This window comes from Cervus elaphus, chromosome 8, assembly GCF_910594005.1.
Source record: "Cervus elaphus chromosome 8, mCerEla1.1, whole genome shotgun sequence".
Classification (NCBI taxonomy): Eukaryota; Metazoa; Chordata; class Mammalia; order Artiodactyla; family Cervidae; genus Cervus; species Cervus elaphus.
The window spans coordinates 38,260,797-38,288,471 of NC_057822.1; the positions used below are offsets into that span (position 1 = coordinate 38,260,797).

The 27,675-nt window shown below is 40.0% G+C and overlaps 1 protein-coding gene across 2 annotated transcripts in view; it reads right to left on the minus strand.

The window, feature by feature from the left end:
* The window catches only part of CCNYL1 (cyclin Y like 1), a 35,730-nt gene extending 8,277 nt beyond the window's left edge, over positions 1–27,453 (minus strand). Inside the window, exons 1-7 of one of the 2 annotated variants that reach the window (XM_043910233.1) lie at positions 26,909–27,445; positions 16,131–16,205; positions 14,294–14,328; positions 8,822–8,922; positions 5,640–5,675; positions 3,452–3,503; positions 2,497–2,616 (exon numbers count right to left, since the gene is read on the minus strand). In XM_043910233.1, coding sequence (XP_043766168.1) covers positions 2,497–2,616; positions 3,452–3,503; positions 5,640–5,675; positions 8,822–8,922; positions 14,294–14,328; positions 16,131–16,205; positions 26,909–27,134 — 645 coding nt within the window. In that variant the 5' untranslated portion in view covers positions 27,135–27,445. Of the gene's footprint in view, positions 1–2,496; positions 2,617–3,451; positions 3,504–5,639; positions 5,676–8,821; positions 8,923–14,293; positions 14,329–16,130; positions 16,206–26,908 lie in introns of both variants that reach the window. The other variant, XM_043910235.1, reaches the window with a different exon arrangement.
* Between the last annotated feature and the right edge of the window lie 222 nt (positions 27,454–27,675).

A 27,675-nucleotide genomic window follows, 5' to 3' on the forward strand; every position in this document is an offset into this window, starting at 1 on the left:
CTGCTGCCTTCATGACAAACAGCCAGCGCTCTTCATTACAGTGCCCCACTCCCCAGGCATGCCCTCAGAGCCGAAAGACACTGCCACACGCCTGGCTGCCGGGACCAAAGACCTCCACTTGAGTTATCTCAGTCCCATCTGTTGGGAATTCTTATCTCCACTTTCACTGGTCACCTGCCGGCTCTGCTCTTCTGTCCGTCACTTCTGGCTTCTATCACTGCCATTGCCTCCTAACTTCTCTGCTTCCACTGACCGCCAACCACAGTCTGTTCTCCCCAGAGCAGCCAGGAGAGCCTCTCAGATTAAGTGCGCTTCACGGGCCTGCTCAACATCTGCCAGGGCTCTCCCATCAAACAGGTCACTTCTGTGGCCTGCTAGCTACGAGGCCCTGTGTGAGATGCCATCGTCCTTCTGTGCCCTCATCACCTGTGCCTTCCCCTCATTCCCTACTCTGATCACAGTGGCACCCTGCTGACCCCTCAGCACAGAACCTTCTGTGGCCTGCTAGTTACGAGGCCCTGTGTGAGATGCCATCGTCCTTCTGTGCCCTCATCGCCTGTGCCTTCCCTCATTCCCGACTCTGATCACAGTGGCGCCTTGCTGATCCCTCAGCACAGAACCCGCTCCTGTCTGTGCCTCGTGCTCTGCCCCCTGCCTGTGCTCTCAGGCCCCTCGTCTTCCTCAGTCCAGCCAGGTCCTGGTTCAGAGCTCACCTCTGTAAAAAGGCTCTTCCTGGTCTTTCTAGCGTGCATGCATTAAGTCGCTCAGTCGTGTCTGACTCTGACCCCATCGACCCGTCTGGCTCCTCTGTCCATGGGGAATTCTCCAGGCAACAATACTGCAGTGGGTTGCCACTCCCTTCTCCAGGGGATCTTCCCAAACCAGGGATGGAACCCGAGTCTCCTGCCCTGCAGGCAGACTGCTTCCTGTCTCAGCCACCGGGGAAGCCCCTCTAATCTCTCCATCCCTCTACCTTGCTTTCTCTTTCTAGCTTTCACTACCACTTCCAACAGTCATCTTTTTAAAAATACTCATTTTAAAAAGTCTTACACTCTGTGGTACACCTGATACTTACACACACTGTAAATCAACCATACTCCAATAAAAACTAAAGAAAAAACAAAACCCTTATGTCTGCTATACTTACCTCAGAAAGGCAAGAACAACTCTCCTCTATGCCCAGCACTTAGAACCGTGACACGGGCAGGCATTTGGTGCCTATGTATGCCCTAAGCAGCTCCTCGGCAGCACTCAGCACGTGCACCATGCTCTCCTTCTTCAAGCTCTCCTGGCAGCTCTTCTGATTCTCTCCTGGGTTTCCTACCACTCCGGCCACTCCTCTGGGGATGTGTCCTGTAAGTGCTGACAGTCCCCACAGATCTATCTTCTCCTCAACTTTTATTTAACGTACTTTCTCTGCATTTGAACAGCTACACGTAATTCCTGCCTCTCGCTCAGCTTCAGGCTCCAATCCCATACAGTCGAATGACTGCTAGACACTGTCACTCTGCTGTCTCACAGGTCCATCGGGCTTAACTTGTCTACAAAGAAATGCCCCTCTTCCAACCCACATACTCTCTCCTGCCTGCATTTCCCAGCTCTCCACGTGCCAGCGCCACTCCCGCCTCTCTCAAGCACATGCTAACTGAGCACTGTAACTGGCTCGCAGCTCCAAGAAAAGGCCTGCGTCTGAGCCGGGGCCCACTGAGGGGAAGCCTCCTCTCCTACACTCTGCCTGCAGGGGGCAGGCAGCGGTGGACGCAGGCCCTCCCTTCAGACCATGCAGCTGACCTTCCCCTATAGGTTTGCTATAGGGAGGAGTTAGGCAATCCCAACTACCTCTCAGCTGAATATGGTATGTTATTCAAATGATAAAATCTTACCACAGGAATTCAGTATGGATGACAGAAAGGTCCTCACATAGCTGGAGCTTGGCAGGCTAACTTGAGTAAAGCCTTTCTAAGCACTACTGAACCCCAGTCCTGGGTACCTTCACACGCCGGCACCAGAGGACAGTAGAGATGGTTAACACTATCGCCCAAGGACAGGGAGGTGAAGGCAGTCGGTCTCAATCAAGACACACATCACAACTGCCTAGGCAACACAGCCTGAGACTCAGAAACACACTGAATCTACACCTGCCGTGGGCCAGGAAGTTCAGTGATCGCCTCCATCCTACCACCCAGCACACTTTGCCGGTGTGCACCTGTGTGCCCTGTGTGTGCATGCGTCCTGAGGTGTGGAAGGAGAAACCAGAAGTTTCTCCTGCTGCCTTTAACACCAACTGTTGTGTGATGAGAAAAGCAATGGCAACATTTTAAATCATGATGATTACTAAAGCTCAAATCTATATTTTACTTCTTTTTGATACATTTCTCTTTAATAAAGTTCTGATGATCATTTCAGGAACCTACTTTCATTTGAAAAACAGGCCCATACCTTATGTACAAGAAAAAAATTTCTAGAGATGCTTCTATTAAGAGAAAAATATATTACCAAAGTCACTATTGCACATTCAGCAGTCAGCTGGGCGGCACTGAAAAGAGTACGAACAAATCTGTAAATGAATTTGTGTTCAGGATCATGCTTAAAGTACTCCTCCGGAACCTTTTCTCGCTGAAAGAAGAAAAAACACATATTAAGTATCCACTGAACAAAAACACTTAAAAGTACCCTCAAGACAGCAATCTTCACACGTGGGCCCATGTGCTACTTAAAATAATTTTGACTAGGTGACATGTCTTGTAGTCTTTTAAATATAAACAATGGGATCCTAAAGTACCATAGTGATTCAATACTCACTACCATTCATTAAAGAAAAATGCAAGCACAACCTCAGAAAATGTATTTTCACCTTCTTCCCCAAAGAATTCTAACCAAATGCAAACTATTTTTAGGCTCAAAAGTCTTGCTGATCATTGTACGTCATCTGCAGTCAACTATGAAAACACCTTTCTAGTGTCCTGTAACCAGAGGTGCTAAGGGTGTGCTCTCTTACACAGCGGTCACCAGTCACATGTGTCTACTGAGCACCTGAAGAAGTGAGTTTTTAAACCCTGTCATTTTAATTAGTTTAAAATTTAAACAGTTTTTAAATTTTCTCCTTAGAGGTCTTACATATTTGTTAGGAAATGTTTATATTGTGTGATGCTATGGAAAATCATCCTTTAAAAAGCTACATTTTCTGTTACTTGGGTATGTTTACTTACCTGCTCACTCGTCATACAAAGCGTAACTCAGTTCTTATCAGTCACACCCCTGACACAACATGCCTTTGGTAAAATGATTAGACATAACATGGGGTGGGGGAAGAAGACTTAAAGGAAGACAATCTTGGCTTTGAGCTGGAGGCAGTAATTTTCTTCTAGTAATTAATTTCAAAGCAAATCAGCATGAAATAAACACAACTGTAATAAGAGAAAAATACACCTTCAATAAAAGTGACACTTACTGTGAGTGGATGTGATCTCTCATCAAAAATGTCCAAGGACCTATTGGCATCTCTATAAAATAAGAATGTGTATTTTAAAAATTAATTCAGGAGTTACTAGCTTAGTAAAGTATCTGCTAAAAGTAGAGAGAGGAATAGAGGAAGCTTAATCTTAATAAAGCAAACAGTTTTACATATTCTCCTGGATTCTGCCCTTAGAAAGGTTTTCTGACCTATTTTATACTCAGCACATCAAGTTGCATAAAATCTCTTCTACAACCAGCCAGAGCTGCCTTTACCCACACAGACCCCTTCTAACAGGCAATGTTCGTAGACCAGTACATTTCCACTTCACTAACCTCACAATGGAATATACAAGAACATTTTATAAAGTGGTAGTAGTAGGCAATAAAGTCTTCTAACTTCAATGAATGTAAATATCAGATTCATGCTTTTTGTCTCCACCCCCTTTTGTTCTTTATATTATATTCTTATTATTTCTTCTTGTCTCTTTTAAATAGTTTGAGTTAAAAATGTTAACTGTCTTTTAAGAGAGACCAGGCTTTTTATTTTAAATTCCACCACACTACTACACTGTGCCCATTTAAACAGCAGTTCTGCAAATGTGGTCTATAGGCCTCTGGGAATCTCCCCTGGCCCCTCTTCAGAAAGCCTGTAAGTCCAAGAGGTCAAAACTGTTTTGTATAAGAATACCAAGACATCACCTGCCTTTACACTGTTTGACACTTAACTATGATTGTATAAAAGCAAAAGTGGGTAAAATTGCTCATTTCTGAGTATGAATCAAGGCAGTGGTATGAAACTAAATTAGAAGTCATTCAGTTATTCCTGGCCAAATGAATGTAAAAAATCTGCTTCACTTAAGAACATCCTTGATGAAAAGAGTAAAAATTAAGTGTTCTTAAACCTTTACTCTTCTTCTTCATATTCTGAGTAAGCAGAAAGTATGCATTAAGCACTTGTATGTACTGAAATATGGCTGTGCTAAGGAAGAGCACTTGTAACTTACTGGTAACCAAGTCACTTTTTTCCCCCTAGAACATCATATTTAAACCACTTTTTTCATGAAACACCAACTGACAGTCATTTTTTCAAAAATGAACAAAGTGAGCCTGTCACTTCAAAGAAAACTCTAAACTATTTGTTGCCAATGATAAAATTCAAACCATCAAGCTAAAAGTATTAGGATTTTTGGAAAACTTGTACCTTCCAGTGTGAGCTTTATTTATGGTGAGCTTGATTTCTCCATACTTAAAGACTTTTCCAATAAGACTGGTAGTGATACTAACAAGAGTGAGTTTTTGACACTGTCTAAAGACATGTGAACCAATACTTTGCAAATGACAATGTATAATATTATAAAATCATGTACAGATAAAAAGATCCACTCAGTATGCATGACAGATCAATGGGCATTAATTTAACATAGTATCTACTTCAAGTTCACTGATAATGACTTAGAACTCCATCTTAACTAATTTAATAAACTAGCACATGTGGATTTTGGGGACAGTATCAAAGAATATGTCAAATTATCTCAAGGCTTTAAAAATTCACCTCTTCCCAACTATATGTCTGCATGTGGCTGGATCTTCATATTGCGTCTTCAAAGCAAATGACTGAAGACAGTGTTGACATGAGAATCAACTGTTTCCTATTAATGAGATACTCTCCTCTCCACTATTTTGTTGTGGAAAATGGTTATTTTTCATTTAAAACATGACTTATGTTCAACACTGGGGTCCCCAGTCAGATGGTGATCTCATCCCTCAGGAGACAGTTTTCCTGTCCTAATGTGGAGAGAAGCACAACACCTTACTTGCACCTACAGAGCAGAGGCCGGGGTGCTGCTAAACACTCTGCGGCACACAGGGTGGCACCCCACACCAAAGCCTCATCCAGCTCAAAACTTCAGCAGTGCTAAGGAAAGCCTGTTTTAACATACAGTGGATTTAATTTTTTAAATTTTCAATTTCAATTTCTAATACAGTAAATATCCATATAAACCACATAAAACTTAAAGAACTAAGAGTCCCAAAATAAAAATAAATGATTCACTTCAATACTGTAATAAAAGCACTCTAACAGTAAAAGCTTACTCTAATACTGTCTATAGTTATTAACACTAAACTTGATACTGTGTAAATTAATTAGCTCGAATAACAAGACAGGTTTTGAAAGAGCTCACCTGTTCTTTATGTGGTAATATATTGCTAAGGTCACACTGTGGAGGAAAAAAAAAAATATTGTAGTAATTGGTTTTTATCACATTAGGCCTGAAGACATTTTAAAGGGTTGGCAGAGAGGTAAGACCTTCCAGATGCCCAGTGGCCCCCACACCCTCTAATTCAGAGCAGTACCCATAGGTGCTATCCCCCATGTTTTAGGTTCTTTGGCTTTTAGCAAAATTAGGAGACCCAAAATGTAGATGTGCTCTTAGAAGACATGTTTAGGTTGATTATTATAATATATAAATTATTATATATTTCCCCGGTCATTTGTCCTCCTATGCACAGAATCTTTCATCCCATACAAGTTACACCATCTATCCACATGGTTAAATTTAAGCCATACAGCAGATTTTGTGTGTGTGGCTTTTTGTTAGGCACTGTATTTCAGTTGATTTAGTTTGGTACCCCCCTAACACATCTATTTTCCATTATTTCTCTAAAAGTAAGTAATACAAGTGCTCCATATCAAATAAAATTGATTTAAAATCATTTTCACACTTAATTAGAAAATTTAATAGCAAAATTTTATAGTCACAAAATTGATGATAGGCCTAGTTATCCTGAAATAAGCACTGCTAATAAGGCAGCACAATACAGCACAGTACACTATTAATGACAGGTATTTCCACATTATTTTTAAAAAGTATTAACTAACCAACAGGAACAAGTCCTCAGATACTTTTTACATTACTATAGCCCTAAGTTATTCACAGATGCTGTGTATCAGGCAATTAAGGGGTTCTCTGGTTAAGTTATTTGCTTCCCTTTGTTCTCAATATCTAAAATGAAACTCAAAATAATAGAGAGAAGGCAAATCTGAATTTTGTAACTTGTCTATACAATCTTAGCATTTGCAGAAAGGCCTGTAACACTGTTAGCATCAAAGATGGATACTTCTATAGTGCTTCAAAGTTTCTTCAAATTGATTTTAAAGTCACAGAATTAAAAGTTACATGATAAAAAGGGCAACTGAACCTAATATGACACTTAACCCATTTTACAAATAAGAGAATCAAGGCTTAAAATTGACTTACTCAAGGTCCCACCAATTATCAGAAGTAGTTCTCTTTCTCCTACCCTCGAAACAGAGAGTGGTTCCCAAGGTCAGCTGCACACTGGATCACCCGGGACGCTTTAAACACTGCCTGGCTTCTGCTTCAAAATGTTCTGATTTAACTGCATTAGGTACGACCTGGGCAACAGGATTGTATTTAAAGCTCCCCAGGTGACTGCAGCGTGCAGCCAAGTCTAGGAATGAATGAGTCAGGGTTAAGATCAGAATCTCTCAGGATGCTTTTGTCTATGAAAACATGCCTCACACATCATTCCCCAGCTTGTCAAAAGGGGTGTGTGTGTAAGAGAAAGAGACAGAGGGACAGACAGAGAAGCAGGTAGACCCACAGACTCTGTGTCTTGGGGGCAGGGAGGAAAGGTGGAATTCATGAATGTGTTCAGAGACATACATCTTGAAAAAGTTGCACAAGTGATTCTAATAAGGCTCACCTACCCCAATGAAAACTAATCCCATGGTATTTTTCAAAATCATTCCTAAAAGCCAATTTGCCCTATTAATTTTCTCAGTAAACCTTTATTTCATCAATAATGAATGTGCTGAATGGTCATTTTTAAAACTTAACGAGAAAAAAATTTACTGTATTTCCAAACACTAAGACTAGGTTGAGAATAAAAAGCATGAAACCTACTCGTCTGAGCAAGGTTAATCTTTAAAACTACCTCTGAATTATATACTGGAACATCAGGCTCTTTTGAATTCAAAAGAAGCTGTGAGTGTAGCCACAGTGAGAGTAGTTTTTAACCCACAGATTTAGAGTCTTGGCTGAATAAAAACACTCAGTGATTACGAGAGAAGTGCCAAAGCTCAGGACTTTAAGGAGCAGTGGGGCTCAGTTTTTGTTGAAACACGATTTGACCAAAACTAATATTATAGGAAAGTTACATACATTATTATGATTGTGAACTGGTTGTTTAAAAGTTAGAAGTTACTGATCATTTAATTAGCTAAAAAATAAAAAGCCTTGCACATTAAAAATGAAATTAAATTTATAAGCTAATTATATTTTTAAGACAGAAAAGTAAAATTAATGATAAGGATACTAATATTTTCAAGTAGCATTTCCCAAACTGTTCTGGAAAGTCAACATTCATATGCTAAGAAGACATTAGTTAATGTTCCATGGACAACCCCAAGGGAGGTAGGAAGGTCTGCATCCTGTTTGGTTTTTAATTTTCTCTCTTAAATAAACTTGAACGTTCCCATCATTAGGGCGTTCTGAACTGTGCATCTCCAATTGTGGAACATGAGGGGCTTCCAGAAATTGAGGAATAGTTTTCGTCATCATAACACTGTTCGTGTCTTCTTAAGTATAAGCCTGACCACAGCCTTGTTTCTGAAACTTCATCTCTTTTTTTGTTCTCTGCTTTGATTGATACAGTGTGTTGGAGATACACATATATAAACAAAAATTAAAAAAAAAAAAATGTGTCTATTAAGTTAAAATCTCAGTTGAACAAATTTCATCTATGGAGAAATTAAGCTTTTGAGAGTATGCCCCTTAAAATGGTTTTGATATATTTTCCCCCTCTTTAGGGGAGAGGAAGGAGAAGTAAAATTTCATACAGAAATATTGCAGGAAAAAATGCACGGTGGGATAAATCTGACCAAGTCCAGTTAAATTTAACTGTAGATTCGCTTTGGTGCCAGTAGGGGACAAGCTGTTCCTTCTTCTAACGGTAGCTTCCAAACTAATATACATTGTTGTAGGACTCTCCCAACTCATAAAGAAATAATTTTTTTCTAGAAACATATAATAAAAAGGTACCTCTGTTTCTCATTATGGTCAACATTGTCTTAACAATAGAAATGCATCAAGTAAGATTTACATCGTTCCTGGGATTTCTCACTTGCTAACTGACTTTCCCTTCTATCATGTACTCTGTGATTAAAATGGAAACTCAAGACTCATATTTGGAGGTCCTTGAAACCAACATAGAGTTGACACCAGTTTCTTAACCTGATCACTGAAAAGGACAAACCAAATGAATGAAATTATGTATGGCAAGGATGCTTTCAGCAAGAAGGGGGTCTGCCACTCAGCCTTGGCAACCTAGTTGTACTCACCATTTTATTGTGGTTCTAAGATTAGGCTGGCTGACTGTGCTGTCATCTAGAAATATGGTTGAGCATGAGCTATACTTTTTAGTAAGCTGCCCTGGAGATACCTGAAGGGGAAGGGAGATAGAAGAAAATGTCACAGTAAGTTAAACCTATAAAAGTGTGTTTTTTCCTTGGTTAAAATGTCAAACGATAAAGCATTAAGATTTTCCTTACACTCCATGAACTGCTGAGTGTTGCATCACGTGCAGCTCCATGGGAAACCTCTGTACTCTAACTTCCACAGGCAAGACCTGAGAAATGTGGTATAAACTGCTGCTCTTGAAAAAGGACCCACAAATGAACCTGGCAAGCACCTATTATAAATTCCCTTTATAGTAATGAGAAAGCTTTTAGTAAGACTTCAGTGTTTCTTCCTTAAGCAATGAAATGCAGCAGAGATTTCTATTTCTATTCATTTACTACAATAAAACACAATGCTTTATATAATATTGATGTGAGAGCATTTCACTGCAGTAAATGAACGCCAATCATAAATGTATTAGTTTGGGAGACAGTGTGAGGAAACAAGCGTTTTTGAATCAGAGGCTGGGCATGCCAGGGCTGCTCTATCACTAGTGACCTGGAGGCCATAGATCTCTTTGAGCCTCAGTTTCCTTATCTGGAGGATGAAAGGGTACAGCTTTAAGATTCTCTCACAGCCAAGAAACAGACAAAGCAGCTCTGAGAATTTAACTTCTCACTTCATGGTTAAGTAAGACAGCCATTATATTATACAAGGGAGAGCCTCAGAGAATACTTTCCACTCATCTCACAGTTTTATTAATTCTACTCTACATGTTATCTGACACTCATCATGGCACTCTGCTGCCTTGTGCATGCTGCTCTCTGCCGGCAGTGGCTTCTTCTTCCTCCTTGTCCCAGCAAGCTTGACCCCATCGACCTCCAGCAAACCTCAGCCAGCAGCCACACCACCAAACTTCTACCTTTCTGTACACTTACACCTGTATTTCACCACCTGCTACATGGTCTCAACTGCTTGCCTGGTATCCCCCTCCTAAGTAAGCAAGCAAGCTCCTCCAGGTTACAGAAGATTCTTACTGCTCCTCCTCCAGCTGCTGAGCACAGAATCTGGGACAAATTAGGACTCAACAAGTGTCTGACCAATTATTTAAGATCGATTACAACTGGAAGGTAATCATGCTAATGATACACATTAGAACTATCTGCAGTGGTGCTGGATAGGTGACAAAAAACTTTGTCAGACCCTCTAGAGAATAAGCTATCTTTAAAACACTTTAGAAGTATCCATTTATTTGTGAAGAGCCCAAAAACACAGCCATAGTCAAATACTAAAACAGCCTGAACTATGTGAGGACAATTCTCTTCCTTTAAGTAAAGGCCAATAATCAAATCCCAGTCACTGTCAGTAGCTCTGAGTAATAGCATTCTTTAATACCACAGAACACAAACAGTTTTAACACTTGGTTTTGTTGGTTTTTGTTTACTAATTCAGATGAGCCTTCCTTCCTATTAAAATAAAGTCGTTTTCACCACGCTGTCACACTCTATCCGTGTCCTCCACAAACGCATCAAAGGTGAAACAAGGAGAAAATCTAGTCAATGTTTTTTTAAAATACAGAGCATTTAAATAAACATTGCCAGTAGCCAATAATAAGAACTATCCAAATGGGTGTATAAGCCACCATTTTGCTTGTTTCAGATATTTTATGGCAAGGCCACTTACTCCTTATTAACAAAAAGTTCTAGACATAACATACCTGAAAAGTACCACTATTTGGAAGAATTTCTCCTTCAAGCTAGAAATGATTTAAACTGAAACTCATATACTCCTTAAGCTATCTGGTTAATGTGTAGTTTTAGAATCTCAAAAGAGACACAGCATGAAAACTGAACATTCATTCAAATAGTTATATTCTCAATGAAGTTATCTTTTAAAAGGTCACCACTATTAAGAGTATGACACATTACACATAGTAAAAGTCAGTTCTGACTATAAAATCTATCTATGAGGGGAATAAAAATAGTAAGAAAATGCACCAAAATATAGACTAGTTTGTAGAGCTTTGGCTTTGGGTAACATTTATCCCATTTTCCTCTATTAAAACTTTTTCTTTATTATGAATTATATCTGCTCATCTTTGGAAATATTAGTGCTGAAACATTTAAGAAGTTTAATCAGACATGGCCCTACAGACTATGGGTGCTCATTTAGTCTATCAGCAACCTACAGACTACTGGCTAGATCCTACCAGAGAAACAGTGAACACTTCTCCAGGCCTACTCCTGAAGCGATTCAAACTTTTGGCATCTACTATTCACTAAAGGATGGCAGAATTAAACCCTCTGAGCAAAGCCTGGATGTATTAGCTGCCAACAGGTTACTTTCCCCTCATCTCACTTTAAAATTTAAGGTAACTGTCCTTTATGATTAAAGCCTTATCATTGCTGGCTCAAAACCTCAATAAACTACACTGACAAAGATTAATGATATAAAATGCAAATACAAAAATCAAACAGCAAAACCCACTGATAGTTTAATGTTCAATGAAGAAGAGTATTTACCTTCATTCAGAGCTAAGGACAGAACAGATGGACTTTTACAATCTTTACAAGAAGGGAAAAGGCTTACTTAGTAGACTTCAGGTTTAATGGCAAAGACTAGAAAATCATCATACTGGAAGACTAATAAGTAACAATCCCCCCCAAAACTTATCATTAAAAGTCAAGCACCTGTTGAAATTCTGCCCCCACCCAGTGAATCTTCCCATCCTGCCTACTGCCTCTGAGTTTAACCCATCAAAAATAATTAAGCTGAAATTCACTTTTTTCCTCCCCTTTCCATAAGCTTTAGATGTGTTTATTAATTATTCAGACTTTAATTTAAAATTTTGTAATACTCTATGCATTAGCGTGGGGCTTCCCTGGTGGCTCAGTGGGTGAAGACTCCACCTGCCAATGCAGGAGACGCAGGTTTGATCCCTCAATTGGGAAGATCCCCTGGAGAAGGAAACAGCAACCCACTCCAGTATTCTTGCCTGAAAAAGTCCATGGACAGGGGAGCCTGGTGGGATACAGTCCCTGGGGTTGCAAAAGAGTCATGTCTGACTTAGCAACAAAACAACAAGAAGTGCATTAGTGTAAACTACTCCATCCACATTACTGCACATTAATGGACAACGTGGCAGGATGAGTAGTTTGGACAGGATTCTCAATCAAGGCCTTAGTAGAAATGTGCAGTATTCTAATTGTAGGTATAATACAAAGTATTGTCTGAATCAGTATCATTAATTATACCGAATTAAAACTTTTAAACTTAGAATTTACATTCAAAGTATAAATCCAACTTTGAGTGGACTAACCACAAATCTACTTCTTTTCGCCCTTCCTTCAGAGATATCATCTCATTGCAATTAAAAGTATTTTTTTAAAAAGCTGTATCCAAGACAGGATAAACTGCAGATGATTTTTGATGTTTGAAAGATGAAAAAATGAGATAAAGGAGTGGTAACTGACATGGCAGAACAGAGGAAGCACAACCTTGGAACCTACAGAGTGACTGGGCCAGGAACAACAAAACCAATCTGTCTTACAGAACCCAAGGCAGGTTCAAAATTCAGAGGCGTGGTTGCCAAATCCGTGCAGTGAGGTCTATCAGTTAATGAGTTAGCAAAGTGATGCTTCCAATTAGATCTTAACAGACAGCAAGGGACCATCACATATTTGAGGGAAACCTCCAAGAAGTCACAGATCAAAGCAGGAAGAAGGAATCGATGGGAATGATAAAAATCAAGGAGCAAATAAAAACTTAAAAAAAAAAATCTTCAACATCTACAGAAAGATGAGAAATTGCATCAGTGAAAAAAAGAATGAAAGGATGGAAGGGAACTCTATAAAAAATAAGGTAGACAAAACAATATATTCAATAGAAGGATTAGAGCAGAGTCAAGGAAACCTCCATGAAGTAGGACAAGAAGACAAAATGGAAAACAGGAGGGGAAAAAAATCTGTGCAGAAATATTGCTCTAAAATTTTCAACATCTGACTAACAGGAATCCAAAAGAAAAAAAGTAGAAAATACCAAAGAAGCACACAAAAAAATTCACTAGAAGAAAAGATGTTCTGCATGTTTAAAGGTCCCAATAGAGTGACAAGGTCTATACCAAACCATGTTATGAAATTTCAAAACCCCACAAGGACAGAGGGTACTACGAGGTTCCACAGGAGGAAGGAATGGAGAAAAGACTAACTTGGTAATATACAATGCATCAAATTCAATAGATTTAAGAGCAACACTGTAAATGAGAAGACAAGAGGGAAATGTCTCTAAAACTGCAAAAATTAGTTTCAACCTAGAATTCTACACTTTATCAAACAGAAGGAGTTTCACAGAGGCTAGGTCTTTATAAAAGTTTTGCCCATGTGCCTTTTTCCAGGAAAATGTGCTCCAGTAAAACAAGGGAGCATAACAAGACAGAGGGAAACAGAATCTAGGACACAGGGGATCCAACACGAGAGCGCAGTGATGTGAGATCCGAGGTGACTTCACACAGATCTCCCAGGAAAACAGGCACAGAGCCAGCCTAGGAAGCATTAGTATGTAGTGGGTAGGAAGGCAAAAGGTTGGCGAAGAGTGTCTCCAAGAAGAAATGGAACAGATGTGGTTTTGTGGATGGTAAATATTTTTGATAGGCATGTGACAAATGTTTCAACATTTGGGGGAAGAAATAGCTGTTAGAAAACAGGCAAGTGAATATAGTCAGGAAATTAATTCTACAGAAAAAAACGAAGAATGTGAAAACAGGGAGACTGGCCAGGGAGCTACTCAACTATGTTTGGCTGTGTGAGATCATGTTTGCTAGAAAAAGCAGAATTGGATTATCCTGAGAAGTGTAGAAGTGCTCAGATTTCATTAATATTGAAGAAAAAGAATGAAAGGCGTACAAGGAGGTAGCACAGAGAACTTATATGGCTCAGCAATAAACAATACTTGCTTAGTCATAATAATGTAAACAGTGATTCTGATTTAATAAAAACTGATGCATGCAGAAGGAGGGAAATAAAATCACAGTGGATGAGGAAGTTAAGCTTTCACCTGTTGTGCCAAGAAGTCAATGGACGGTGCTAAAAATTAAATTATCTATTACACTTTTATTACTTTGGTTAAAAACTAAGATAAAAAATTTAAAGCAAAAGAATTTAAGGTAGATCTTTATACTATAACCATATTATTGAAATTTAACTTAAATGTCAGGACCCTTAAAAAAAAAAAGGGAACTACTAAGTCAAAAACCTTTCTGAATATACTTGATAATTAGGAACTAGAGATTCAGAAAATTTATAAATAAGAGGTTAATGCTAACAGTATGGGATCCATCATACTTTTTAGGAATCATGGCAGACATGCTTTTAATTAATCAAACTATTGATTTCTTAACTTTTCAACTATTTACTTACATGGTTTAAATGGTTGCTCTTCCTCTTTTCTCGCACTAAGAATAAAAAAAATTAACTGATGAATTCTGATACAAATACCATAGAAAAATAAGTCACTAATTATCTGATGGATTACCAATATACACAATGAGTTAAAATTTCATTCTATTTTTTAAAATAATTTCCAACACAATTTATAATTTAAACCACCCAGCAAAATGAATCCTATAAATAATATCTAAAAACTTAATTTTACTATTTGACTAATATTAACAGATGCTCTGTATTAGGTACAAATCAAAGCTCTCCATTTACAAAAGAAAAGGACAAAGCAAATTAGGCCACGTGAGATATTTAGCTAATAAAAAAATTTACCAGCTGCATAGTATGTAGTATTTTCTAGTTCTACATGTACTTTAGTCACCAGGATTAACAGATGACAACTCTAAGAACCAGTTTCTGGTCAAGCACCGTGTCTCTGGAAGCATCCTGAACCACTTATTGGTTACCTACTCAAACACCCAACCTAAAAAATACAGGTTCTTATACACTGGAAAGTAATCTATAAATTTTAACATGTGTGCTGACCTCACTGAACATACATGACAGCACATAGAACTGTTTTGCTCCAACAAAGGCCAGAAGAATATAAGCTCAAAGAGGGTCTTAGGCCACACACTTTCCCACGGCATCAGAAGCACGAATTCCTTCAGACTGAGGAGAGACAGGGGCACGGGAGAGTGTTTCTTTTCCTCTCTCCACCGTCTCTCTACAGTGTGAGCAGCTCAGGAGTCTGGAAAAGACTGAGAAATACAGTAATCCTAACTAAAAATAACTGCCTCAAGACAAAGTACACACACTTTAAGAAAATGCAAACTAGAAACCCCAGGAGCTCCCAGGTTGGAGAACATGTGGTACACTCTGGGCCCTGCCCCCATGCCTGGCCCTCTTCCGTCTGGCTGTTCCTGAGACAGACCCTTTGATAAAAACCAGTAATCTAATGAAAATAAAAGAGGAAAAGAACCCTCTATTTTTCACTGCGCTGCATTACTTCAAATATTATAGAACGTTCACTTCTTGTATTCCTGCTCTCATAAACAACCGAAAAACCTGATCACATATGGCTTTTTAGCAAAGAAACTAGGATTTAACATATATTAAGGAAGACAAGCAGGCAAGACAAGCAGGAGTGCAAAAACTTCTGATTCTCATCTTAAAACAAGCAGGACACTGGAAATTTACACAAGGTTTCCCACACTGAGGATAACCTTCTGGAAAATCCCATATGGCAGGCACATTGGTCTGATTACCCTGACCCAGCACTACATCAGGATGAAAGAACTTTGAAGAGCTAAAAGTTCTTATAAGAACTTTTAAAAGAACTTAAAAATTCACATGAATCTGGATGTGAGAGAGGTTCAGCTGGTTGAGCACTGTGCAAAATGGTGCCAAAATCACAAGCCTCGACTCCCATACATAACAACTGATTATGAAAACCTAACTGTGACCTAAACCGTATCATTCATCTTTAACTCATGTGCTCTTGGAGCGAAAGGAAAAAGGACAAAGTAGCATGGAAAAACAGACCACAACTAAATCATGTGGCAAGCTGACTGCTGATAAAGAAATAGCAAAGTGTATAAACAGATGGTCTAAGTGTTTCTCCTCATTAAAACAGTGACACCTAAATGAAAAATGTATCATCACATATTAAAATAAAACATCACATATTAAAATATTATCACATATGAAAAAAAAATATTTAAACCATTCTAAGTGTTTTTCTGTATCTTCCCATAATACACAAAACAAAAACAGTTTTCAATCTTTTTCTCAGGGGGGAAAAACACTGTCTTACCGTCCGTTTGAGATTTGCTCAGGAAAATTGTGCTTGCCCTTGGGTGGTCAGAAGGGTTTGATTCCAAAGCTAAGTCTGCACAGGAAAAAGAGAAAAAGGTGTGACAATTTAGTTGAGTAGAAAAAGACATGACTTTTAAAACAGCTACATGTTGATTTTAATCAAGTTCAATAGTCTTAAGAAGAACGTTTAGTAATGACAAGAAGGAAACTGTAGTAAAGGCAACAATACAAAAATTCTATTGGGAAACAGAAAAATTGTAGAAATTCTCCATACATGTGGAATAAAACCAGGGCTATGTCTTAGGCTTTTTTTTTTTAAGTTGCACCTAATCTATGCCACTTTTAGGCGAATCATGTATGTGATTCCCCTCCTACTTATTGATTAAAAATTCAGTCAGCTCTCTTTAAGCTGATATTACTAGCACATTTCAGAAAGTCTCAAGAAGCAAGTTATGCTGTAGTCAATTACTATCAGATACCAGCTCAATCAATCAAATATGCTATAACCAAATGAGCTGCTTTTGGCAAACGTCCTTCAGACAATCTAATGGCTAATTCCAACTAACCTCAACAAACGAACTCATTTAGTTGGCTGCCGTTTATCCAGGGGCTATTCATCATGGCAGATTTAAGAGGATTACGTAAGAGTTCAATGTTCTGATCCACAGGAACACTTCCAGGTTAGTGAGTTTTAACTTTGCCCTCTATTTCCAAAGCTCAACTCTCACTTCTTCCTTTCAGGCTGCATGATTAATAGAGGGCTTCAGTAAGAGTACTTCCTGGAGCACATCAAAGGGCTGGTTGAAAAAAATTTTGCCCAAACCTACGTAAAAAAGGTGGGTCTGCTGGCAGTTCACCTTGCACCAAGGTGGGACAGTCTTCTATTTAGGCAGAAATATCAAGCAAGCACAAGCTGCCACGCTGGACAGTAAGGTTGTTGTTTAAAACAAACGTAAAAGCCCTATGGGCAGTTACTCAGTGAAGTCCACCTCAAACCAATTAAACAACCTTTTAAGAAACTGGACCAAGATTTTTAAAGAGCAACAGTTAAGACAGTATTTCCCAAACTACATAATAATTGGCCTATTTTTAAAGGGGACTTTGGTGGTCAACGTGATTTACACATTATCCCTGACAATCAAAAGAATATATACATTGATATATTAGAAACTAACCATGTGTTCCCCATCCCGTATGGCAAAAACTACTACAATATTGTAAAGTAATTAGCCTCCAACTAATAAAAATAAATGAAAAAATAAATAAATAAATAAAAACTAACCAGTCCCCCATAGTGAATTCTGTCTAACCCAGCATTTCACAAATGTTATCTACCTAGAATCCTTTTCTTCCCCAAAGAAAGAATTTTGCATGAACAGTAATTTGGGACTTTCTGGTTTAATGGGAATTTTAATGTTACTGCCAGCACTAGAAATTTACATAGCTAAACCGACTGCTTTGTTCTTCGTGAAAATTCCTTCACTGCATTTGGAGTTTATTAAGCTGTTTTTGGAGAAAATATTCTACTCAACAGTTTTATGTAAAAGACCCATAAAATTATTTTAAAGTTTTTTCCCCCCCTACATATTTGAAAAGTGGGACACTGGGAAAATAAATTATTTCAGTTATACACAAAGTTGACAGGCAGAGACTTTCGACCTAAGGCTTCTGAAAGGATTCATGACTACTTACCTGTACCAGAAAGTAAACAGACTACACTGGAATCTAAAAAATAAGCAGAAGTGCTTGCAAAGTAGCCATATTTTTCATCAGGGTTTATGGAATGGTAAAATTTAACAAGAGTCAATGGAAGTCCAGGAAAAATAAGTGTCAGGATCAAAGAGAAGCAAGCTTTAACATACACATACACACACACACACACACACACACCCCACCCCCTGCCAAAGCAGGGTGTGCTACAGGTATGCCATGATGTGCTACTACAGATCTATACACAGAAAGCAAGAAGGCTGGGATTAAAGAAATGACAACACGCAGGAAAAAAGTAAATTTGCCCAAGTGATCAGAAAAGAGCTGGCATTCCCCCTACCCTACCCTAGAGGTTTCAAGGGTGGGCACATGACCCAGAACTGGCTGATAGATCACAGCTTTCCTGGAACTTCCCAAGAAGCAGAAAAAGGCAGAGCGGTATCCTAGGATCCTTAGCTAGTCTGGAGCTGCTGGACACTCCTCTTGCCATCATGAGGGGAAAGGCTTTTCAGGAGAGATCAATAGAGGAGAGCAGAACTGAGACAGGCTGTGAGGTCATTGAACTCCTGGGTCAAGTACTGCTTAATTTACTCATTCAACTCCAGTTATATAAAAGTCAATATATATTATTTTTTAATTTAAGCTATTCTGAGACATTTTCTCAAACTTGCAACTGAAAGAGACCTGGTTAACCAGCAGTACTGATGATCACAATGAAAGCGGGGAAAGGTAAAAGTCACTTGCTCATTCCTGTAACAAATGTCATGAACAAAAATTTGCATGAGCCAAAATGACCCTATTTAAAAATTAACCCACAGATTTACAACCCTTACTTTTAGTTGTTTTCCTTATACATTAGAAAAAGCTCTAATTAGTGTATAATTTATGTCTTCTTGTTACTAACAACCCTTCTACATCTGACTGTTGCATATTTACTGTTTAATAAATACACAACAGCCCATCAAGCGTTATTCCTGTGCTGTACTTAGCCAATCCCCTATTGCTGGGTTTAGGTACTTACAACGTTCTATTCTTTGATGAGGAAACTTTTCATCTATTGTTATGCAGCTTTTTAAATAAATAATGGTTTTATCTCCTTAGCAAAGATCTTCAAAAGTGGGATGTCTAAGCCAAAAGGTTAGATCATTTTCATGGCTCAAGGTACAGTGCTAAACTGCTTCCTGAAGAAGGTGGGGCCACATTAATGTATAATACTACCAATCATGACAATTTTAGTTCCTACCCCTGCTCTGTATAGTTGAGAGGCGGGGTGGAAGTCCTACTAATAGAAATAAGGAACAGCACTGTAGATCTAATCTGTATTTCTTTCGATTACACAGTTTTTACTACTTTCCCATAATTATCAGCATCATTTCCACTTTGGTGAGCTGCCTATCATTCATACATACTAAACATACCAGGGCCTTACTGCTGTCAATTTGCATGAGGTTTTCAGAAAATATTAATCTTCTGTTTACAGCCTATATAACAATTTTCTATACAACTTGCACTTTTTGCCAGTGAAAACTACATCACTATTTTATAATAGACTTGACAGGTAAGCCATTAGACAGTAAACTCATACATACACACAATATTTCTGCACACTCCATTGACTGTTTTGCCAAGAGTCTAAGGAGACGACGAAAAAAATCTACCGTACTCTTCACTGTCACAAAGGTAAGACTGCCAACTCTGAAGCAAAGCATTACCACCCACACTTCTCCTCATCCCCTCTCCCACAAGCACACACAGTAATGTTAGAGGTATTTTGAGAAATTACTGTGCATTTTATATGTGAATTCTTCCTAAAATTACTTCTTTAGCAATCTTTAAGAATGTTTTAACCCAGGAGAAATATTCTTGAGCTTATGATTAGGGGTTATCATTAAAGTTATATTTTAAGACCCATCACTTTATTATTACCAATTTAAATTGCAACTTACTTGACAGCATGATAGACTTATGTGGAAAAAGGATGACTAAAAGAAATAAAGTTCAGGTCTTAATATAAACACTCCCAGGAAGAAACCTGTAAAATACCAGGTCACTGAACATTACTTTTCCTCCAACCTAACATTCTATCCATCGTGAGATCCATCTCAATTGCAGATGTTAAAAATATGAAAATAAAGGCAACTTATAACAAACAAAATGCATTACTGAATCCTAAAAGTGTTAAAATTATGCTGTCAAACTGTCAATAAATGATTTTTCCCTGTCAAAATATCAGAGAGAGGGTAGTGACCAAGAAATCATCTGACAGGAGGAGACTAATGCCAACATACTGACTTCAGTTCAGTTCAGTCGAGTCTGACTCTTTGCGACCCCATGAGTCGCAGCATGCCAGGCCTCCCTGTCCATCACCAACTCCCAGAGTCCACCCAAACTCATGTCCATTGTGTCGGTGATGCCATCCAACCATCTCATCCTCTGTCGTCCCCTTCTCTGCCTGCCCTCAATCTTTCCCAGCATCAGGGGCTTTTCAAATGAGTCAGCTCTCCGCATCAGGTGGCCAAAGTATTGGAGTTTCAGCTTCAACATCAGTCCTTCCAATGAACACCCAGGACTGATTTCCTTTAGGATGGACTGGTTGGATCTCCTTGCAGTTCAAGGGACTCTCAAGAGTCTTCTCCAACATCACAGTTTAAAAGCATCAATTCTTTGGTGCTCAGCTTTCTGTATAGTCCAACTCTCACATCCATACACGACCACTGAAAAACCATGGCCTTGACTAGACGGACCTTTGTTGGCAAAGTAATGTCTCTGCTTTTTAGTATGCTATCTAGGTTGGTCATAACTTTCCTTCTAAGGAGCAAGTGTCTTTTAATTTCATGGCTGCAATCACCATCCGCAGTGATTTTGGAGCCCAGAACAATAAAGTCAGCCACTGTTTCCACATCTATTTGCCATGAAGTGATGGGACTGGATGCCATGATCTTAGTTTTCTGAATGTTGAGCTTTAAGCCAACTTTTTCACTCTCTTCTTTCACCTTCATCAAGAGGCCCTTTAGTTCTTCTTCACTTAATATATTGCAATTAAACAGGACTGTCAGCATTTTCTAGGCCAACTTCTGGGCTCCAGTTTACTTAAAGGTTTACTCCATTTACTGAACTGCCCTATCACCCCTAGTAGTACAGTATATTAGTTTTATGGCTAATAATACATTTCATGTCTTACAGTCATCCGGTGATTTCATCTGAGTCCACACTTTACATCCTAGCCAAGCGGTTCTTGCCAGCAGATGCTGACCTGGGCTGTCTCACCAGAGGGCACACAGCATGCTCCTGCAACCCCCTCAACTGACCTGCTTCCCCAGCTTCTGACCAACCTGCCTTCCAAACTGCTTCTCAACTTGCCTCTAACTTGGTTCTCAGTCCTGCCTTACCTTAATCCTCAATCAATGCTGTAATGATGATGACCAAGAGATTATGATAGACAGGTAAGTATACCTGGCTTTATGTATTTCTAAAGAGTACTTAGCTCAGGCTTCTTGGACTTTTAAGAACCTTTCTGGGTTGCAAGCTACGGTGATTTCATTTCACGTTATGCAATGTTACTGTTTTAACTCTTCAAGTTTTATTACTTTAATACCCTAAAAATAAACAATTTTTTTAAAGGGGGCGAGAAAAAAGGTAGTATTTCAAAGCAGAGCACAAAATGTCATCAATAAATTTTATTCCTATATGTCATGTATATTGAATTTACAGTCCTGATCTATCAAGGTTTTAAAACTGAGTAAAACCTTGGACAATTCTATACCTCAAAGAAGAATCCCTACACTGCCTAACTCAGAACATGATAAGAATCAAATGAAATTCAAGAGCAATCTATACACTATAGCTTCACTGAGTTACACAAGCCCCTTCACCATGACAAGGCTGCAATCCATGAGGGGATATACTATATAAAGCATAATAAATGACACATCAAAGCTTTCACAAATTAACTCAAAAGCCAAAAGTGAACATTTAGCATTTCATAGGAAAACTGATGTCCACTTGTCACCCTCAGCCAAATAACATCTTAAATAAATAGTGCTTTGTTGTTGTTCAGTCACTAAGTTGTGTCTGACTTTGCAACTCCATGGACTGCAGCACGCCAGGCTTGCCAGTCCTACACGATTCTGTTTGTGCAAACTCATGTCATTGAGTCAGCCCACCCACTAAAGGAAAGAGGATAAGAGTACCCAAGGGCAAGCATTTCTCCTAGTGTTCTTCCTTTTTCTTCTTTAATAAGCAAATACTTATCATTTCTCCTGCTTCTGTCATGGAGATAAGTGTGTATTTTCTCCCCATTTTATTTTCAGGTTAACATCCCCTGGAGATGAAGTCATTAACAGTGGAGAGAGCTCCTTCACAGCTCCCTAATTCTTCAGTGTCTGGATGTGCTAGTTTACCAGTCCCTTACTGGGCATCTGAATTATTTCCAATATTTTGCTACTGAAGATAATGCAACATTTGCAGCCTATACCTTCAGAATAAATTCCTTTAGTAGGATCTCTGGATTAAGTGAGACTGTGCCAACTTCCCCTTCAAGGGGTTGACCGATTTCCCATTTCTACCAACAATATATGAATGTAACTTTCTTCAGTATCACCAAAGAATGCAGTGCCAAGTTTCCGAATTTTCTCCCAACACAAGCTACAGTAGTTGTATTTTCATTTCTCTTATGTGTGAGGATATGTTTAAAAACCATCTGCATTTCTTTTTCTGTGACTTGTCCCATTCATATTATTGTTAGCCTACTTTTAGATTCACTCAGTTTCTTCAAGTCAGCCTATTTTAGGCCCTTATTAATGTTGCTTTTTTGTTCAAACCACTGTTGGCTCTCAACTGAGTGACTACACCAGCCTCCTAGCTTGTCTCCCTGCTTCATTCTACCCCTGCCCACGTTAGAGTAGCTGGTCTGATCTCCCTCCCCTCTCCCCACGCCTCCTTCCCCTTAAGAATTATCATCATTCCCTTGCATATAACCTTTCAATGGTTTCCCATTACAATCAGACTAAAATCCGTATTTTTTCTTGTCAAGGCCTACTAGACACAAGGCCTTAACCCCCTGATATTCCTCCTGGCATTCTTTCACTCAGCTGCAGCCACCCTCTTTCTGTCCTCGGCCTACACCGAGCATATTTCCTTCTGAGGACCTCACACGGCTCCCTCTCACTCCTAGGATGCTCACTGTCACTTAAGGAGACCACCCCCAGTAACACTGCCCCCCTCCCCAGTCCATGACCATCATTTTCTTTCTTCTCAGTGTCTCGCTACTTGACATTATTCCTGTGTCAACAGGCCCCAGGTACCTCTAGGGAGTAAAGACCAGAGTTAGGGTTTGGGTTTTGTCTGTATAACCTCTGTTTGTCCTGCCCCTAAATGGTGCCCAATAATCATCCATTTCAGTGTACTCCAAATCATTTATGCTTCTCCCAATTTTCCTTCATCATCTAAGATTTCTTCTAATGCTGTCCTTTGATGTGTCTGTCACCCAAGACCAGCATTAATTTCAGATCTCTTAGAGTGGTAGTTTAGTTACTCAGACTCAAAGACACCAACAGGTTACCAAGAACCACAAAAACCTAAGAGAGGAAATCTACTGTTCAGTGAAAAATCAATGGTAACTTTAATTTGGAGAAAGAACATTTAATGTTAAAATACCTTAACTACAAAATGACTCACCCTATGAATTTAATTAAGTCATAAGACAAAGTCATAAGACCAGAATTCTACAGGGAAGTACAATACATCACTTTTTATGTCTGTGCCCAGAATAAAGCAATATAATGAGATTATAAAAGACAACCATAAAGGGTGGGTAAATGAATGATGCTCCAACCATTAAACAGGTGGTAAAAAGCAGACTGTACAGCTACATGCAGCTGCGTGGAAATACATCCTGGAGCACGCTTCAGGTGTCAGCACGGTTCCAGGAGCTTCCCGTCTTCACTTTACTAGAGAAAGTTACAACGTGGCACACAAAGAACAATCTCATACAATAAACACAACGTTCTGTTTATTCGTATACAAAAGGTTCAGGAAGAACCAACACCAAAATATTAATGAAAATTCTGGATATTCTGAGTATGAGTGAACGACTTTTTAGTATTTTACAAATCTTTTACCTAAAATGTTTACTGTTATCAAAAAAGTAAAAAAAAAAAAAGATTATAATAGCTACTGAAAGGAGGAAAAACCTGTTGCTCAGAGGTTTTCCCCCATTATGTTGTCAATTCCTTCCCTACCCACTCCTTGGAGGATGGAAGGAATCACTTGAGAGAGCAGCTTGCACCAGAGAATGAGCAAAGTTCCTAAGAGGAGAATATAAAGGCTGTTTGAAAAGCTGATGCATAATAATAAAATCAGATAATAGGACCTTAGCATCTTATTTTCTATTATTGACACTAACATCAGTTACATTAGATACACTGTTAAAGGCAAGATAGCGACAAAATTCTTTTGAGTCTATCTGATATTTATACTAGGTTCTTAGGAGTTACTGAAACAGCTTGAAGAAAACATGTTCTTCTCAAAGGTTTCTGAAGAAAAAAAACACAGCATCATTTATGTTTGGTTTTGTCTAAGTAACCAAATAATTCTTCATTGCAGAAAAGCCAAAATGTTTTATATCAATGCAGGTATTTCTCAGTTTCCAGGGAAACTGATATAAAATTGTCTGAAATAAAAACATTAAGAGCAAACTTCCAATGTGCTTGCACTTTACATTCGTGTTCTGACCTCGTATCTATGGAAACTTAATAACAGGCAAATGCTGAAATTGAGGTTTCTCTCATCACTTTATTGAATGCCAAAAAAAGAGAGACAAATTTAAGTAAAATTTTAACAATCATGTCAAACATAAAAAAGTAAATTCTGTGCTCATGAACTCTCTTTTTCTAGTTCCCGACCTAGCACTCCTCCTCACTAAATGCTTCGTACCTTACCTGCCCGCTTACCAGTTTCTCCTAATGTCCCTCTGTCCAGGGCATTCTCGGCTTCAATTCGAGTAAGCAGAACAAACTCTTTAAAATATACCAACATGTTTACCTGACTGGTAAATTGAGGCTATTTCACAACTTCTTTTATTCCTATCCATTGTAATAAATGTACAGACATAGAATGGAGAGCTATTGTGTTGCTTCTGAGTTGTGAACAATAAACTCAAATGGAAATAACCAAACTGAAGTTGAGTTAGGCCTATCTTATGGATAAATTATAAAATAAAAAGTGCATTCCAAACTTTTTTTTAAGCACCCAACAACTGAATTTGGTGTATCTACCACTCTCAAGTCTGTCTCTTCTGTTCAGTAGCTATGTTACACAGTTATTTCAGAGCTCTAAGTCTTGGCTTCTTCACTGGCAACACAGGGAGAATATTCACAGGTCTTATTTATAGATGGAAGGGTCAGGTGAAATACACCCGAAAATACGTTGTAAATCGTAAAAGAATCATACGAAAGTCCAACTTTGGTTTCCCTACACTAGCCTACTACTGTTTTTTAACATCACTTAACAGGCTTACCTTATAGCAACAAGCTGAGCAGTTTTCACAGGTATGCACAAGCTTTGTTTTTAAAGCTACAATTAATTTACATAATTTGTTCTTTCACAGTATCTGACTATTCTGAAAAGGGAGTACTTTCCACTTACAAAGCCCTGTCCATCATATGGGTGAGTTCACAGGCTTACCTATTCTAACTTCGAAAGAAATTACGTAAACCCAAATAAAACTTAAATAGAAGAGCTATAAGACATTTCCTCTATGAAATAAAGAAATACTCTCTGGCATTTAAATGAAACAAGTGGGCCAGTGGGCCTTTAACATCTTCACGGACCAATGTTTTCTACTTTAAAGAACACAGTCTTTATTAATGAGCCACAGTGTTATCCAGAATCTTTTTTTTTTAAACCTAGAGCCGTCCAGTTTCAAAATTCTAGAGGAAAAAAAATCAAACATTTCCTCTCCTCTTCTCCATGACAACCCACCCCCACCCCCAGCCATTTCCTCTTCAGAATTTTACCTGAACATTCTAAAAGTTGAATAGGATTCCACTGGCAGGAGGGGGTTGGAAGGAGAGGTAGCCATGGAGACAACTTTTCTGCAGGATCTGCCATCTTAACTGCCAAATCTTTGTATTACAAATTAAAGTCTGAATTTCTTTTTTCTCCTTTGAAACTTTTGACCAACAGTCTCAGGAACCACCCCCAATACTCCCTTAGAAGAGGCAACATGCAAGTGAAGTTGGTTAAAGCTGGGGAGCTGAAGACATTTTTGTGTCAAAGTGGGAATCTTAATCAGAGCTCCGTGGGGTCGTCTTTGGGTAAAAACAACAACAAAAAACTATTCCCTGCAGCCGTTGCAGTAACGTTTCACACCGTTCAGTTATTTTAAGCCCCCCTCTAACCTTTTTCTTTCTTATCGTGTTCAGATTATAGTTAGAATAAGGTCGCTTCAATCAGGACAACTCTAGACAGAATTTTACTTAACGCCACACTAACTCTGTCGATATCAGTTTTGATTTTAAATAACAAATCCTAAAATCTGTCTTAATTGTCCCGAGTATCAACTACCCTAACGAGTGGAAGTGTATCTAGATCCTTACCTCGTTCCTTCTCTTCGGTACCATCTGGATAGGTAAGGATAGGAAGATGGGATGGATATCGCCGAAGTTGGGAGTATTTAAGTTTTCATTGAGAAAAGAGAGAATACATCAGAAAGTCTTTACAAAGTCCCATGAGATGTTAAATAGAATCACGAACAAGAGGAGCCACAGACTTGAGGGTCTTGGGTCGGGTTGCGAAAAGGGAATGGGGAAGAAATGGGCGTCCGGGTAGAGAAGAGGGAGAAAGACTGGCCGGACGCGACGGGGAAAGAATAAGGGGTGGGGACGCCAGGCAGGGCCAGCCTCCGTCCCCGGTGCCCAGCCCCGAGAGAGCCAACTCCAGGCAGGAAGGAGCCCTAGGCGGCGGCTCCCTCCCGGGGGACCTGGGGGTCGGCGGAGGCCAGAGGTAAGCCCGAGAGCAGACGGGGCCGGCCCCGCGAGGGGCGAGGCGCGCCGGCCGCTTCCTTACCTTCGGGCATCTCCCGGTCGCTAATGTGCTGCAGGTGGTGGCCTTCACCCGCTCGGAAATCCAACTCGGTGGGTTCCACGGCAGCCGGCGCCGGTGCTGCGGCCACCGCGTCTCCGGCTGCCGCCTCGTAGACCTCAGACTCGTAGTCTGTCTCCGCCGGCCCCGCGCGCCGGCCCAACTTGGGGCTGGCATTGGGGGACACGCAACAGGTCAGCGTGTTCCCCATGGGGCGCCTCCGCTCCTCGCCGCCGTCGCCTCCGCTCGGCCCCGGACTCTGCCGAGCTCAGAAGCCGCCCCCTCCCCCAACAATGGCGCGGCGGGCACCAGCAGCCCCGGGCTATGCCGGGGCTGCGCCGCGCATGTAGACGCGGCCTCGCCTGCCTCTCGCCTGTCCGCCCCGCCGCCGGGCCCGGGGCAGGGCTCCGGCCCCGGCCGCACCCCCGCTGTCTCGCCGCCGCCGCCTCCCCGGAGTCAACTAGTCTGTGAAGGCGGCGACCAGCCCGGCTTATTTAAAAGGGGTGGGGACCCGACAAGCGCTGAGACGCGCAGCCACTGCCGGGAGAGAGCGCGGTCGGAGCTCCACCTCCTTCCGCCGCCGCCTCCCAACTGAAAGCCGCTCGACTGGCCGGCCCTTGCCAACCGGAACGCGTCCTTCGGTCACCTGGTTACGACGGACCAATCACACACAGAGTTTCCTCCCAGCGCCAGCCTCAGAGAGCAGGCACGTGACTCACAATGCCCCGCCCCCGCCCCGCGGCTGCTCCGCC